Source organism: Anguilla rostrata, chromosome 14, assembly GCF_018555375.3.
Source record: "Anguilla rostrata isolate EN2019 chromosome 14, ASM1855537v3, whole genome shotgun sequence".
Classification (NCBI taxonomy): domain Eukaryota; kingdom Metazoa; phylum Chordata; class Actinopteri; order Anguilliformes; family Anguillidae; genus Anguilla; species Anguilla rostrata.
The window spans coordinates 4,631,629-4,647,553 of record NC_057946.1 but is presented as its reverse complement, the minus strand read 5'-3'; the positions used below and the strand labels follow the sequence as shown (position 1 = coordinate 4,647,553).

Below are 15,925 nucleotides of genomic sequence, written 5' to 3'. Positions count from 1 at the left end.
AAATAGTAGCAAGTTCACAACTTTGTAAAGTAGGCCTCTGCATAGTCTATACGCCTGTGCCATTACCTACCTTAATACCCATGCCTTTGTGTTCAGGACCGTGAGCATGTCTTTCGGCTCTGAGATAACTCTGGTGCGTAGATTGCTGGAAGGTGAGACCAGCGGCTGAGAAGATGGAGCCCAGACAGCACTGATGTCCCAGGAACGGGCAAATAGCATTTTGCTAATGCTGCCAGTCGATGGATCAGCGACACTTCAACTTTCCACCAGTCAAGGAGGTTTGTGTCTAGCGACGGAGAGACGCCTTTCTGATATAAAATCCAATCGCTGGCGTAAGGTTATTGATTGAAATGGCATATTGTAATTGAACTGTTTAATCAATAAAATGAGTCGATCAAAATTTTTATTAACGACTGACGGGCAATCAAAAAGCATAGTCAAAAGCCTAAATTACAAAGATTGATGGACAGTTGGGGTACTCGGAGGGGATACTGAATGCTTGATTCTGAACTGTAGGGAACATCAGACACATCAGAGAAATGTATTAGAAACACTTGAACACACTCTCTGTGCATAGAACGCACACCTGCTGTGGGTGAGTTCTGTGGTTATATTCCCCTGCTTTAGGTGGTGTGTGTGTGTGTGTGTGTGTGTGTGTGTGCGGAAAGTGCACAGTCTATGAAGTGCACAGTTTTTGTTCTGCAAGTCAAAGTGGCACAACCGTTTATAGGCAACGTTCAAATGCAAGAACTAAACTAACATGAAAAATAAAACAACCAAACTGACTTAAAAATGAATATTGGTCTCTGCCCTCCCCTTCAAGACTGATTATCTCCGCCAGGCGGAGCCTGGAGCATGTGTATATAATTGTATTTGGGTTGTATCCCTCTGAAATAAGCAGACCATGACACACGAGTGCCACCAAACACAATGAATGAGGAACCGCTTGACAATGTCTTGTGCAGCACACACCACTGCATGACTGAAGCCAAACAAAACAAACGAAAATGTAATTTATTCAACAACTCCTTTCGTATGGAAAGCCTTACCTTCGTTCTACTTCTGTGTTGTCCGTTATCCCAGGCTTGCATGTAGTTGTAATGTGATCTCCTCCGTATTTTTTTTTGTTGTTGTTGAACTGAGTGTAGCAGATGTTTGAATATGTTAAACCTGAGCACGGAGCATTTTTACTGGAGCGTTTCTGGATTCTAGAAGTAGGACTCCACCAAGTGGCGTCTCTGTGAAAGTACAATCATGGAGACAATCACTAGACCACACTATTTGGATTGTAGTAATAGAAGTAGTAATACTAAAACTAATAATAATAATAATAATAATACATTAAAATAATTTACAGCTATGGACGCTTGTTTGCTGAAAGAACGTAACACCTGAATAATCTTGTGGTCGTATATTTTGTTTGTGTGTCATTGTATCCACAGGCAATACGAACCCAAATTCAATCCCCCGGCAAAGTCCCCCAGCATACACGGCCCCATGACAAGCATGTAGTCAGCTGGCACTTTTCACCAGAATGTCCTCCGACATTGGCATCACATACAGCAAAACCTCAACTTATTTCACACAAAAGCTAATATTACAGACGGTAATTTCGCTTTTGCTGTATACGCATGAACGGAGCGTTGGAAGCTGTTGCATTGGAGTCAACGCCTTCAAGGCTTGTCCCTTTCAAAATAAGCCAATAAATAATAAATAAAATTCACTCACAAGAGTAATGGTAAACAAAAATTGATATATGGTTCCTCATAATACAGCCTCACAACACTCAACAGCACAGATGCGAGTGGTTTCTGCGAAGCACTGGCACACAGGCTGAAATCCCGCCCTCTCAGCCACTCCCATTCTCTGACGGCCCGAGCCAAACTGGCTCCAAATCAGCCTCACGCCCAGTCACTCCTACTTCCAGGCAACCCAGGCCAAACCGGCTTCATCAAAGCCAAGCACGCCTCTGACAGTATACACGGAGTATGTGGAGGATGTGCGGCATCATCCAGGGAACGATGCCATTGGTCAGGATGGCCCTCACTGTGTAAGACAGACTCCCCCTCAGCCAATCAGGTGCCTGTGGCCTTCCTTCTGCACGCAGCGTGTGTCCTCTTTAGCTGCTTTTCCACTGCATGGTACCCGCTCAACTCGACTCCACTCTACTCGCTTTTGGTACCAGGTACTTCGTTTTCCACTGCAGATAGTACCCCCCGTCAACGTAGCTGGTCGTCATAGCGACGACTGATGGAACTGCCGTTTCTGACCAATCAGTGGTCTGCAGCGTTTTCACGTCACCTTTCGGTGCCGCCTCGGCTCGCTTGGAACCTCGACGGAGGTGATACCAAAAAAAGTACCAGGTACCAGGTGCTATCCACAACTTTTGCCCGATGGACAACCACAAAAGGCGAGTAGAGTGGAGTCGAGTCGAGTTGAGCCGGTACCATGCGGTGGAAAAGCGCCTTTTGGACACACAGCTGGTGGACTTTGAGGTGAAAAGTAGCAGCGACTGCTAAAACAACGCTGGCTCCTGAAACAGTGGCGGACGTCGCTAGGGTGAGAAGGCCTACATCAGTGGTAACCAACCCTGTTCCTGGAGATCTACCATCCTGTAAGTTTTCTTTTCAACCCCAAGATATCTAGCTGTTGAATAAGGTGTGCTTTGTCAGGGTTAGAATGAAAACCTACAGGATGGTAGATCTCCAGGAACAGGGTTGGTTACCACTGGCCTACATGGTAAAATCTTTAGTATTAATATGAATTTATTATTCTGAGTCCAGCAGTCCGGTACTCTCATGCGTTCTCTGTCACAGTAAAATGTGCTGACTTTACACTGCTCATTTCTACTGTGTACAAATACAACTGGCCATTCTATACTTCTAGGAAACATTAGCTGCTGTCTGAAATAATTGTCTGGGAGAATAACGTTAGCGTATTTATTTGCTTGGCAGGCACACTCAAAGCTAATTTCCACAGCTTACAGTTCTCTTAACTATGCATTTATGCAGGTGGATAATCGCTGGAGTGATTCAGGTTAAGTACCTTGCTTAAGGGTACAATGGCCGTGCCCCACCTGTGTGTGAGTTCATAAGCTCTCCTCCACCCTACAGCCCGTAGCAGGGCTGTGTTCCAACACCTGTTTGTGAGTGACATGCTGATTCACCTGATTCACACCTCACTCTCAGGACAAGATGGGTACAAAAACGTGGCTTAAAAAGGTACAAATGCTTGTCACTGGGGAGGCACCCTGGTTGTAGGTACATGAAATTATACTCCAGCCAGCAATAAACAATTCATTTGTATCTTACTTGTACCCAATTACAACATTATTGTACTTTCACAGTACATTTGTATCTCCATTTTACCTTTACTTCTTAGAGTGTTCCAATCCTAAGCTCATCTTCATAATTCAGGGAAACTAATGACAGTTTACCTGCTTCGGCTGACACAAACAAGGTGTCAGAGGAGGGCAGGGCATGTGCACCGTGAGCGGGCAGACTGCAGTATGGGTAGGGCTCATGCCACGCCGCGTGTGCCCCGTCCACACACCCGAACATTGCCATGCCGGGATGACCCACCCTTAGCTCTTCACTTCTCTTAAAACTCCTTGCATTGTGTAAGGGAGGGGGGGGAAAAAACAGTATGATGTAATCTACACATTACCCAACAGGAAAAGCAGACTGTCTCTGTACCTAAATCAACTTCCCGACCTGCAATGTCATAATTCTTCAGAGGAATTCTTGCTTTAATGTTCTTTAACGTTCCGTTTCAGTTGATTCAAAAAAAGTGAGTGCATGCAACAGGGTTAGAAGAATGGTGCTAGACAACAAAGTCGACTGCAGTGACAAGTTTAGAAAAATTTCATTTTTTTATTTGAAGTATACAGTATAATTGATTTAGGACGCGAGCTATTTACAATCGTGCTACGCAGCGCCTGTTTACTTTCCTGCAGTTCTCTTGTGTTTTAAATGTTTGCGTGTGCCGGGGAGGAATGGTTCTCTTTTTGTGTTCTCTTGTTGTTTACACAGCGTGTTTGTTTTGAAAAGGGATCACAGGCAGACTCTTTTTGAGAGTCTTTTGTTTGCTCAGGGGGCAGCTGTTATGTTTTTGTTTTTGGGTTTTTCTGTGTGTGTGTGTTCCTGTCATGGGGATGGGCCTGGGTGGGAAGGTAGTGGGCTTGGGAGCATTTGGAAAGAGGAACAACTTTGTATTACACTCATGGCACAAATCTGTACACTCCAACCTGACAGGAACAGGTGCATTCCTGGTTTTCCACATACGGAGACCAGGTGCAAAGGTACACTACTCACTTAGAAGAGAACAATATGTGATAATGCTGTACCAAGTGTGCTGTCCTTGAGCAAGAGGCATGGCTCGTAATGCTAACAAGACCAGGTCAAATCCTAGTATTATGGCTGGACCTAACACACTTCATCCGGCCTACCAATGGTGTAACTTCATCACTCACTCAGTCACTCACTCAGTCACAGACATTCACGTTTGTAGGGCTGGCCCAGCTGTTGTGGTCACGCCAAAAACCACGTATTAGAATGTCTTAAAACATTCAGTGGGAGTATATTATGGAGAGAATGCGTCCTACGGCAGAAGAGCCTTCAGCCACACCGGCACACCCTCCGCCCAGAAACTACTCCTCCCCTTTTCTCTCCCTTTCTTTCTCGCTCTGACTTTTAAAATTAACTTTTTGTGTTCCTGCCCAGGGAACATACGTACAAGTCTGTGATGTGAAGTCAATGAGACGTCGGCGAAACAACGTTCAGGTGTAAACTCGGCTACATTGGGTTGAAAAGTGAAAGTCTTCTAGCTGACTAGGACATATACTAGGACAGACTGTACCCAGGTAAAACCTGAGTTAAATTTGTGGTTAACTTAGTTATGTAAAAACTTCTTTTAACCTGGATTCACACCCCTCTTGACATCTAGATTCTGACTTTTGTTCCCTGGGTTTTCGCTTTAATTGTGACCTCTTGATGTGTAACGGTTAAGGTTGAGTAAAATAAAATTGATTGCAATGTCTGAATAAAGAATATTTAAGTATCTAGGATGACCAGACAACCTCTTTTTCCTGGACACTTCTTCTCTTTGGGTCTAAATTCCTGAAAATGTTCGATTCGGTTTTGCTTGTTCCATGGACCACACATAAACAAACAAATAGACCTGTATTATGTTCATAATGCCCTCCTGAACTCCAATATATGGTCACACTAAACTATCCAGCTGTTCTCTCTCACTCATTCTGCACAACTAGTGACAAAGTTCACTGAACTTCCACAGGTTTCTCCGCCCCTGTATGGGGGCATGATAATGTTTTTCTGAGGCACAAATACTTAAGGTGGCCAGATTTCAAATCGTGGTCCTCGAGGGCCGTGCTGGTTTTCCAGCCTCCCTTTACCTGGGGGGGTCAGGTGTGAAGACAGTCTGGCCAATCAGTAGCTCTAATTGTTCAGTCAATTCCCCGGGAGGACAGAAAATAAGGCACCAAAAACGGGGGCTGTCTCCGAAAAATGGGGACGTCTGGTCAGCCTGACAAATACACATTTTCTCTCAAGTCTTTAAAAAGTAGATAAGAGGAAATGCTTAGTCAGTTGTGGCTGTAGAAACAATAAAGCTCCTGTATTTTTTTTTTTTTAAAAAAGGTCACTGCTTTGGGTGTGAAAGCGTTTTTGGGGGGAAATGTTCTGTGCTGTGCACTGTGTACAAAACAAAAGTCCCTCTCTTTCCCCTTTTGTTATCTGTGCATCTTTTCTCTTTGTCATTCCATTTCCTCCATCCGCTTTCGTGCGATGCTCTTACTGTGAATTCACTTTCTGCCAGACTTAATGGGACCTGTGTCATCCAAAAGGTTCCTCTTTTGACTCATCTGTCCATACAGTATCCCCAAAAGTCTTGGGGATCATCCAGGTGCTTTTTTGCAAATGTGAGACGAGCTCATTCATGTGTCGCTTGGTTGGCAGTAGTTTCCGTTTTGCTACTCTCCCATTTTGCCCAGTCTCTTTCTTATAGTCATGAACACTAACCTTACCTGAGGCTTGAGAGGCCTATTGTTCTTTTTATGTTCTACTGGGATCTTTTGTTACTTCTTGGATGAGTTCTTTGCTGAGATTCACTCCTGTTCTCACTGGGGTTTGGTGGAGAACTTAGAAATGACTTGGTAACCTTTTTCAGGCTTATATATTTCAATAATTTTTTTATTTTCTCTTTTGGAATTTCCTTTCATCATGGAATAGTGTGCTTGTGGAAACTTCACTCTCAGATCAATATGAGTGAGGTTTCGATTCAACAGGGCTGGCTGCAATTAAGCCTGACTATGTGCAATCACATGAACCTAATTATTTATTAAATTTGGTTTATCGGGTGATTGGGGGCAATTGCTTTTTCACATGAGTGATATGGTTGTTTCATAACTTTTTTCATTAAATTAAGTAATAACGTAAAAAAAAATGTGTTTTATGTTTACTCAGTTTCCCTTTGTCTAATATTATATTTTGTCTGAAGATCTAAAACCATTCATTGTGGCAAATGCTGAGAGAGGACATCAGGAACGGGGCAAATATTTTTTTTACGGCACTGTATATAGTCATTGAGATAAAGAATTGAGAGAGAGAATTTGATGCCCCTTTATTAGAACATAATTTTCAATTCATTACACTAGAATAAAGATTATTATTCTTAATAATAATAATAATAATAATAATAATAATAATAATAATAATAATAATTAGAAGAAGAACCAAAAGAAAAAGAGAGAGAGAGGGACGGAGAGAGTGAGAGAGAAAGAGAATGAGTGACTGGGGGAGAGAGATTTTTGAGAGCTGAGAAATTGCATTTACTGACACATTTTTAGACCTGCGAAAACAGCCGACTGCACAATCACACGTCCTTAGATTAAACACAGCAAATTACACACACACAGGGGTACATGTTTCCAGCTGTGGCCCCTCACTCCCTCTGCCCAGACAGAGACGAAGAACAATCAGCGAGAGAGAGAGAGAGAGAGAGAGAGAGGGCCGGAGAGGAATCTGACCGTGACAGACGCTGGGACAGAGATCCCGTCCCGCAGGTCGGACTGGTGTGACGGGTGCGAGCCGCGCTCGCGGAATTCTAACGACCAGAGGGGTGCGGCCCCGGAGAGAGAGAGAGAAACACGAGGAAGCGAAAGGCAAACTGCACTTGTTGCCCTTGACGAGGGACCGCACGGGCAGGCGACGCGCGACACGGGTGTCGAACTCTCAAACGCTCAAACGCTCCAGGGGGGACGGTATCGGCGATCGACCGGGACTGGCGTTCGGAACGAGCGACCGACAGAAGAAGAAGAAGAAGCGCGGCCGCACACCACTGACGTGGAAAACGCGAGCGCAGACACAGGCACTGCACACGCGCGCACGCACACGCGCGCACACACACAGCAGGCACAGTCTAGTACGAGGGTACGCAGCCACGCCTTGCCGTGGTCCCAGGTGCGCTCGGTCACAGGGTAACAGCACAGAGCCCTCGGTGGAGCCATCGCCTAGTTACCAGAGAGAGAGAGAGAGGGAAAGGAGACAGATCTTCAGAATGGCAGAAGCACCAAAAATCGAACTCTTCATGAAGGTAAGAGCGATACGCAGAGACGATGCTTTTAGCTGCTGCTTTTTCATTGATGTTTTGCTGTTGTGGTTGCAATGTTTTTCATATCACTGCTCCTGTTATGAAATGTGCTGATTGTTCTTCCCCCATACCCAATTAAACATTAATTTCTGAGGTCAGTCTCGGTCCAGTCATGTTAAGTTTTTGTGCTAGACTGAACTGAATGGATAGCGTGGGCCAGTTTCTCTGGAGAAATCTGAAATGAAAGCTAAGTTGTGAAATCACTGCAAGCATGAGTAACAAATGCTGTCGGGTTCATAGCGTCTTAGGACTTCTTTGTTGGCACTGTTACACTCAGAATCACCTCAGAGTTCATCACATATTGAAATATTGCCCAGTTTCTCTACTCCCTGTTTTTTTATAGTGTGTAAATACCAAGTCCAACCCTTTGACAGATCTAACCTGTTACAGCAAGCTGATCAAGTTATATTGGATCATTTGCATGGATCAAAGAGAGCTGTAATCAGTATGAATCAAAGCTGCCATTAAAAAAAAAAAATTGAATACAGTTTTACAAAGGGACAGGAGAGAGTAATGGCAAAGAGCATTGCTGTGGGTATGGGGGGGGGGGGCAATAATGACTAAACTGGGGAAAAGATGGGAACCAAATGTCAACAAAAAAAAAGATGACTGAAATAGGAAGACTGCTGAGAAGCAGTGCAGAGGGCTGTTTCAACAGCCATGTATTGTGGTGGTTCCCAAACCACCTGACCCATTTAAGGAAGGAATACATTTGTGACACTCTCCTTAGTAAAAGTGTGGCCTTATGTGCAGGCGTCAGGTGACTCATTCTTTTAAGGCACCACGCTGTGGTGCAAGAATGAGCTCCCCATGGACTCTGATCAAATCTGGACCGTGCTGGTGCTGAATGTGGCTGGTAGCTGCACAGGGCCAGGTGCAATTAGCGATTGTGTTGCCCAGGGTATGGAAAGGTTCAGTCGATTAGGGGGTCCGTGTTTCACTGCTCTTCACTGAACCTCGCTGGCTGGTCCATCAGGCACCCATGGACTATATGTGAAAGCCGCTATATATGAAAGGTCTTCCTCTGACTCCACCTTTTTGTGAGCCTGGCTTTAGTCTGTGGTGTGAAAAGTAGCAGCTGGCGACACCATGACGTTTCGGAGGGGAACCACAAATGTCTCGACTCTCCTTAATCAGTAGTGGGGTTCTCACATGAACACAGCTGCAGTTGCAGATAACTGGACATTCGAAATTATGGTGGGGATTTGATATGCTTAGCCCCATGTTGGGTTAATAAATGTGGCCTTATGTAACCTTTCTGATTCCCCATCCTCTCTCTGCTTTTCCCATTCTCTCTCGCTCTCTCTGTCCCTGCTCCTCTCTCTACAACTCCCCTTTCTACTTCCCTTTCTTCCATCTTCCCCCTTTTGCCCTTCTACTCCTCCCTCTCCCCTCTCCCCATTCCCTCCATCTCTCTCCCCCTTACACCCATTCCTCTCTCCCCTTTCTTCTCCATCGCTCACTCCCTTTCTACCTCCCTCCCTCTCTGCCACCCCTCCCGCCATCCCTCCCTCCTAGGCGAGTAACGATGGAGAGAGCGTGGGGAACTGTCCTTTCTGCCAGCGACTCTTCATGATCCTGTGGCTGAAGGGGGTCAATTTCACCATAACCACCGTCGACATGAAGAAGTGAGCCCTCTGCACCCACCGGGACACACGTGCACGTTACCTTGGCTATTTTAATTTTATTTTTATTTAACCATTATTTAACCAGGAAAACCCCATTGTGATTGAAATCTCTTTTGCAAGGGGGACCTGACATGAAACACAAAGTTACCCAACAAGACTTACACCTAGCGAAATGTACAAACATCAAATGGGGAATGAGACAGAGTTGTAACAATAATTAAAAGAGAAGCGGAGAGGTTAAAAGCAGGAGCATACTTCAGTCACAGAGTCATGAATTGCATGTTTAAAGTCCACAATTGAAATTAATTTGTCAAGTTTAAAATTCTTTTGCAGATTGTTCCAACTATAAGGTGCAAAATGTCTGAAACCCATCTTACAGAATTCAGTAGTGGGACGAGGGACTTTAAAGAGTATCACGTCCCTAGAGCAGAGGTGATAACTGTGTGAATTTCTAATTAGCAGACAGCTGAGGTAGGAAGGGAGTAGGCCAATTATTGTTTGCAGATGTAAAGAAGTTGACCCAGACCATTCATATTCTTCGAATAAAGAATGAAGAAGCCACAGCCTCTTTCTTGCACTCCCTTAGGGCACCAGAGGTGCTGAAGGACCTGGCCCCTGGGTCCCAGCCTCCCTTCGTCATCTTCAACGGCGAGGTGCTCACCGACACCAACAAGATCGAGGAGTTCCTGGAGGCGACTCTGGCACCCCCGCAGTGAGTATGGCACATATATGCATATGGACACACGCACACATGCGCACACGCGCGCACACGCACACACACGTGCACACACACACACACACACGCACACATGCGCACACACCCACACACACACACACACACACACGCACACGCGCGCACACGCACACACACGTGCACACACACACGCAAACACAAACACACACATAAATGCACGCACGCACACACACATGCGCACACAAACACACACACACACACACACGCACACGCACACACACACACACGACCACGCACACAATGCACACACACCACACACACACGGTTACACACAGCACGCACACGCACACACACACACACACACACTGCACACGTCACAAGTGCACACACACACACACACAACAGCCGCCACACACCACAACACAACTAAATCACCCACACAAACGCACCACACAGACATTCACATGCTTAACTGTGACAGTACCAAGCTGTGCTGTAGGAATAAGGAGTCCAACACCGCAGGAGACGACATCTTCCACAAGTTCTCATCCTACATCAAAAACTCCAACCCAAAATTAAACGACAGTAAGAGCACTGTTCGATTCCACAAGCTCAACAGTCATGTGGATTCTGTAAACTCACCAGTTACTCAGCTCATACAATCTTTCTGTCCTCTCTGCTCCTTAACTACAGGAGGACCCAGTTGGTAACAGGAGTCTGCGTTGCTGTATTACAGTTTAGAATGTGCAATGCCATGTTATTGACTTGTTGATCAGTGTTTCAGCTTTAATGGTAGGGAGACCGTACTTTTAGAATACAGAGTACTGTATCCGGTGTGACTATGGAATCTGATTTCTTTGAGCTGCTTCCTACTACATTTCTGTCCGTGGAGCTTTTGAATCACATTCGTGTTCTAGCATGTTCTGGCGAGTGTGAAAGTGTGTCAGACTGTTGAAAAAGGCTTTTGCTCACGTGTTGATATGACATGAACGTGACAGACCTGCGCTCCCCTTGTCCATATGTGAAATTTTAATGGATATAATGTTTAACTGTGTGTCAGTAAATCAATTTATTTAATCAACGTCTTCAAGTGTCGAGAGAAATCATTGTAGGACATTTTAAAACATCTCTATCCTCCTAGAGGATAATGATAAGAACAGGCCATTCAGCCAAACAATGCTCGCCATTTCTCTGACTAAATTAGTACTCTGATTACCTACAGATTAGATAGTATCTAACACCATATCAAGCCTAGAGTTTCTGCCTCTACTATGTGACCTGGCAGGCTATTCCACATATTGACTACTCTCTGCGAGAAAGATTCTTCCTAATGTCTGTACAGAATTTACCTTTTGCTAATTTCTATTTATGTCCCCTTGTTCTACAAACAGAACTCAACCTGAAGAATCTCTTATAGTTCACTTTGTTGATCCACTTTATGAATTTAAAAGCATCATTCAAATCACCCCAAGACTCCTTTTACTAAGCTTGAAGGGGTTAAGCATTTTAAGTCTTTCCTCGTAGCTTTTATCTTTCACACCAGGAATCAGTTTAGTTGCTCTTCTTTAAACCTTTTCCAGAGCCTCTATATTTTTGTTGTAGTACGGTCCCCAGAACTGAAAGAAACTTTCTCCACTGTGAACATTGCTGTGCATTTGTGCGATTAAATATTTTTCTATAGCAACAAAGCTCTCTTGAGTAAATAATAATGAATATTATATACATGGTGCCTTTCATCTGAAAGCACCCCATACGGAAAAGTTATATATTTAAATATAGAGTGGGAAATTCAAAGTCTATGAACACATATTTGAAATGAAATACATAAATTAACAACATGTGTTCTAGTATATTTTTAAATATATGTAAAAAAAATTAATATATTACTATTATACATGTAAATGAAAGTCATAAATATGCAAAAGTTGCCTATTTTGAATATTTAAATATACCCATCTGAGTGATACACACCAACCACTTTGCAACAGATGGCCCTTCATACACCAGCTGAGTTTGAGAGGGAGGGAAGTTAAGGTAATGGAATTTTCACTGCATTTTGTGAAAATTTTGCCTGGGTTACATTCAAAAACAGTGGCGACGATGACAGTTTTATTAACAGAAATATTGCCGCACTAAACATCTACTCACTGAGTGTAGTTGCTACGGCTGCTAATAGAACAATTGCCTATGGCGTGTGAAAACCATAAATATGTCACATCTGCGATGTGCCATAGCGTCCTGGAATTCTCACCAAATGGGAGCAAACGCAACTCAAAGGTTTTTTTGCAAAACATCTCGCATGGTGTCACCCCCTCAGGCTTGGAGAAGAGGTTCCTGAGGAGCATGGTGATACTAGACGAGTACCTGCTGACGCCCCTCCCTCAGGAGCTGGAAAAGAACCCGAATGCTAACAAGTCCACCCGGAATTACCTGGACGGGGACACTCTCACACTGGCCGACTGTAACCTCCTGCCCAAACTCAACATCGTCAAGGTACCCTCTCAGACCTTATACAATGAGATCCTTGCCCCGCTAAATTTTGTTACAACAGATGAAGCTGTATAACGAGGAGAACTGGCACACACTGAATTTTAAAGATATTTACTGTAGGACATTTAATGAAGGAGGACCTGACCTACATTTCAATGTCAACATATGATGGTTCCAATTCTCCCTCTCTTTCTCTCTGTCTGTCTCTCTTTCGCTGTCTTCCTCTCTCTCTGTCTCTCTTTTGCTGTTTTCCTCTCTCTGTCTCTCTCTGTCTCTCTCTCTCTCCTCCCCCGCCTTCCTCCCCCCATCTCTCACGCCTCCCTCAGGTGGTGTGCAAGAGGTACCGAAACTTTGAGATTCCCGTGGAGCTGAAGGGTCTGACCCGATACCTGCAAAAAGCCTACGAGCAGGAGGAGTTTCGCCAAACCTGCCCCAATGACTCTGAGATCCTGGAGGCGTACCACTCTGTGGCCAAGTACCTCAACAGATAAAAACAAAAGGAGAGGGACGGGGAGATAGGGAGAAACCGCCACAGAAGGAAGGGGCCAGGATTCAATCAACATTTGTCCGTATTGTTGATACAGAAAAAAAAGAGAAGAAAAAAAGAACACAAGTTTTTTTTTTTTTTGCACATAAACAAAAGTGTTTATGTGCAAAAAAAAAAAAACTTGTGTTCTTTTTTTTCTTCTCATATACAATTTGAAGCGTTAACATTCAGTGGTTTCCACACCTGTCAAACTGTCAGATAAGGAAAAAAGGACAGGTTTTTCCAGGAAAGATTAATTTGGGGGTGGTGGTGGGGGGCGGGGGGGCGGGTCTACAGTGAAAGGGAGAAGAAAGAAATACAGAGAAGACGTACAAAAAAAGTGAAGCCCGGAGGAAACTAGGGAGTAAAGGAATTAGAGTAGCCGTGGATCACCATGGAAACTCAAGCAAAATAATTGCTTTAGACATTGATGTAGACACCTTCTGTAAATACATGCCTTGATCAGTGAAGAAATGCATCCTTAATTCTCTTACTTTGTGTATATTATTAAAAATGTCTAAATTCTAAACAACTTCATGGGTTGGCCAGGAACAAAAATTCTTGTATAGATCTGGCAAACAGATTCTCTGGAAACTTGTATATCTAGGGCTCTGCTTGCAATGCTTAAATTCTGACATCTGACAAGAACTGTTCTTCTAAGGTGAATGCACTGTTATTCTGCCTCTTCATGAGTGTCAGCTTCCAAGTTACTTGTGTGGTATCACAACTGTTTATTTTGGTTATGGCTTATGTTTCACATGGCACAAAAATAAATAAAAACTCAAATGTATCAATGCATTTTGATGTTCCTTCAGAGTATGTTTAATGATATTGTATACAACTGAATCAGATGCTGAAAATAAAAACTAAATTCAAATGTTAGAACCGAAATTTAAAATGGGCACACCTAACAGTGATGCCTTTTTTGGTTATTGAATTAGAGAATTAATGTTTTAAACTTGAGATTTCCTACCACGGTGTTCATATGTTCTAATGCAGGGCTGGGCAGGTCATCCGCATCAAGTAGTGAACACGCACATTTGTATATATATATTATATATATATATATATATATATATTTTTTTTTTTTTAAACATCCACTCATGCCTGAAACCCAGGCCTCTTTTATAAGGCCCAATAATGAAGTAATGTGCAGCAGCTGCTATGATTACAATGAGTTGCAGCCTAATTGTAATTGAATTTATGGGATATACATATATATGGGATATGGAGCCTATCCCAGCATGCAGTGGGCGAGAGGCAGGAATAAACCCTGGACAGGACACCAATCTATTGCAGGACCAACACAGCGGCGTAGTAAATACCACTGTGGCCTTACAGCAAGAAGGTACCAGGACCGACGGTGGTATTTACTACACTGCTGTGCCACCCCTTGAATCTGACATGCTGTACAGTTTAACTTAAAAATATGAATTATAAGTTGTGACCAAGGAAAATACAGTGGCAATGGACATTTAGTCCATTCAGCACTAACATGACAGGAGCCTCGACTATAGTCATGCTTCAAAATGAGTGTTTGTGCAGGGCCTACAGTAAGCAAGATAACTAATTAAATATAAAAAGTTGTGTTACAAGTCTTTATGGGTGGCCATGCTTACCATACGTTACAGATTTTTCGTCAGCCACTCTCCAAATCTAATGGGATGGTACAACTATAAATTGATATGGTTTCACTTTCGTTCAAGGTTTGAACGTTTCACTCTTTGATCAAAGAAATACATTGAGCAATCCACGAGGTTCTGGCGTGACAGCCGGTAGCTACCGGGGGGGAGTACTAAAAATCCACAAATAAATGAAAGCAACCGGCGATGCACAGATGTGGACCCAGGTGCATTTTTTATGCGACAGAAACATTTTATTTGCGGAATCGGTGCATTTATTTGTGCAACAGCGACATTTATTTGTGGATCCGCTGCATCTATTTTTGAGACAATAATAGGCCTACAAATAAAATAATGCAACCACAGTAGCTAAATACAGCCGCGCTTCTCGTTTAGTGAACAGTGAACCTGTTGAAAGTCAAGTCAAGCCATTCAGACCGAGTCAGCACAAAGCACAAAAATTCAGTCCGGAATAAAGATTGATTGAAAATCAAGTGTTCGTGACAAGCTAGCCATCTGAGAATAGAGTAGGCTACTGCTAATTACAATACATAACGCTATGTAAACAGTTACACCCAACATAAGAAAAAAGGAACATATTTTTCACGAGAATTTGTCCTCATCTTCGACCATTAAAAACTGAGAAAATTGAAATACCACAAATATTGTGGCAAGTTAGCAACACCCCAATGTGTCATATTTGTGGTATATGCGACAACAGTGCTACTAGATCCCTAGACAGAGCCCAATACTTTTCTACAATTTCAGAAGATACAAAAAAAAAAGATTTTTAAACAAACAGCACTCCTATAGGGCGATCGTAGGTGCAACTAACCAATTGGAATGGCAGATATTGACAGGCGCTTCTCAGACAGTGTCAAGCAGCTAGCCAAGTTGGAAAGTCCAGCAAAGTTTTGTCATCATCCTACAAAAGAACGAAAAAACAGGAAATCTAGAAAGTTTTTGGCAATAGTAAGTACAGTGCGATCTATCGAGTAACAGCAGACTCGACGTTGGCCTGTCGGCCAGTATACACAGCGACTAGCGGATTATTGGAGTGTGTTTTGCTGGTGATGTTTCGCTATTTGAGTCGTGTGACATTCTGCACGTATGAACTGTAGTATATAGTATTTAGCGAGAAGGGTCGAGGTGTATTTCATTCTTTAAACGTAAAGTATATTCAACCATGCACGTCACCAATCAATCCTTAACCTGCATGTAAAATAGTTTTCCTGTGAATGTAAACTGAATGAAGAGATTGTTATTGTCCCAAGTCTGAGACAAAACAGTCGCTCTG

At 43.3% G+C, this 15,925-nt stretch overlaps 2 protein-coding genes across 2 annotated transcripts in view; both read left to right on the top strand.

The window, feature by feature from the left end:
• The first annotated feature begins 6,829 nt into the window (after positions 1–6,829).
• Positions 6,830–13,080, top strand: clic3 (chloride intracellular channel 3). The gene is given in 6 exon segments (XM_064307038.1): positions 6,830–7,611; positions 9,187–9,296; positions 9,883–10,014; positions 10,475–10,575; positions 12,308–12,483; positions 12,807–13,080. Coding segments are annotated over 6 exon segments (720 nt in total). The 5' UTR covers positions 6,830–7,575; the 3' UTR covers positions 12,972–13,080.
• A 2,369-nt stretch (positions 13,081–15,449) lies between these two features.
• The window catches only part of pnpla7a (patatin-like phospholipase domain containing 7a), a 45,668-nt gene continuing 45,192 nt past the window's right edge, over positions 15,450–15,925 (top strand). Inside the window, exon 1 of the mRNA XM_064307037.1 lies at positions 15,450–15,600. Coding sequence (XP_064163107.1) covers positions 15,472–15,600 — 129 coding nt within the window. The 5' untranslated portion in view covers positions 15,450–15,471. The remainder of the gene's footprint in view (positions 15,601–15,925) is intronic.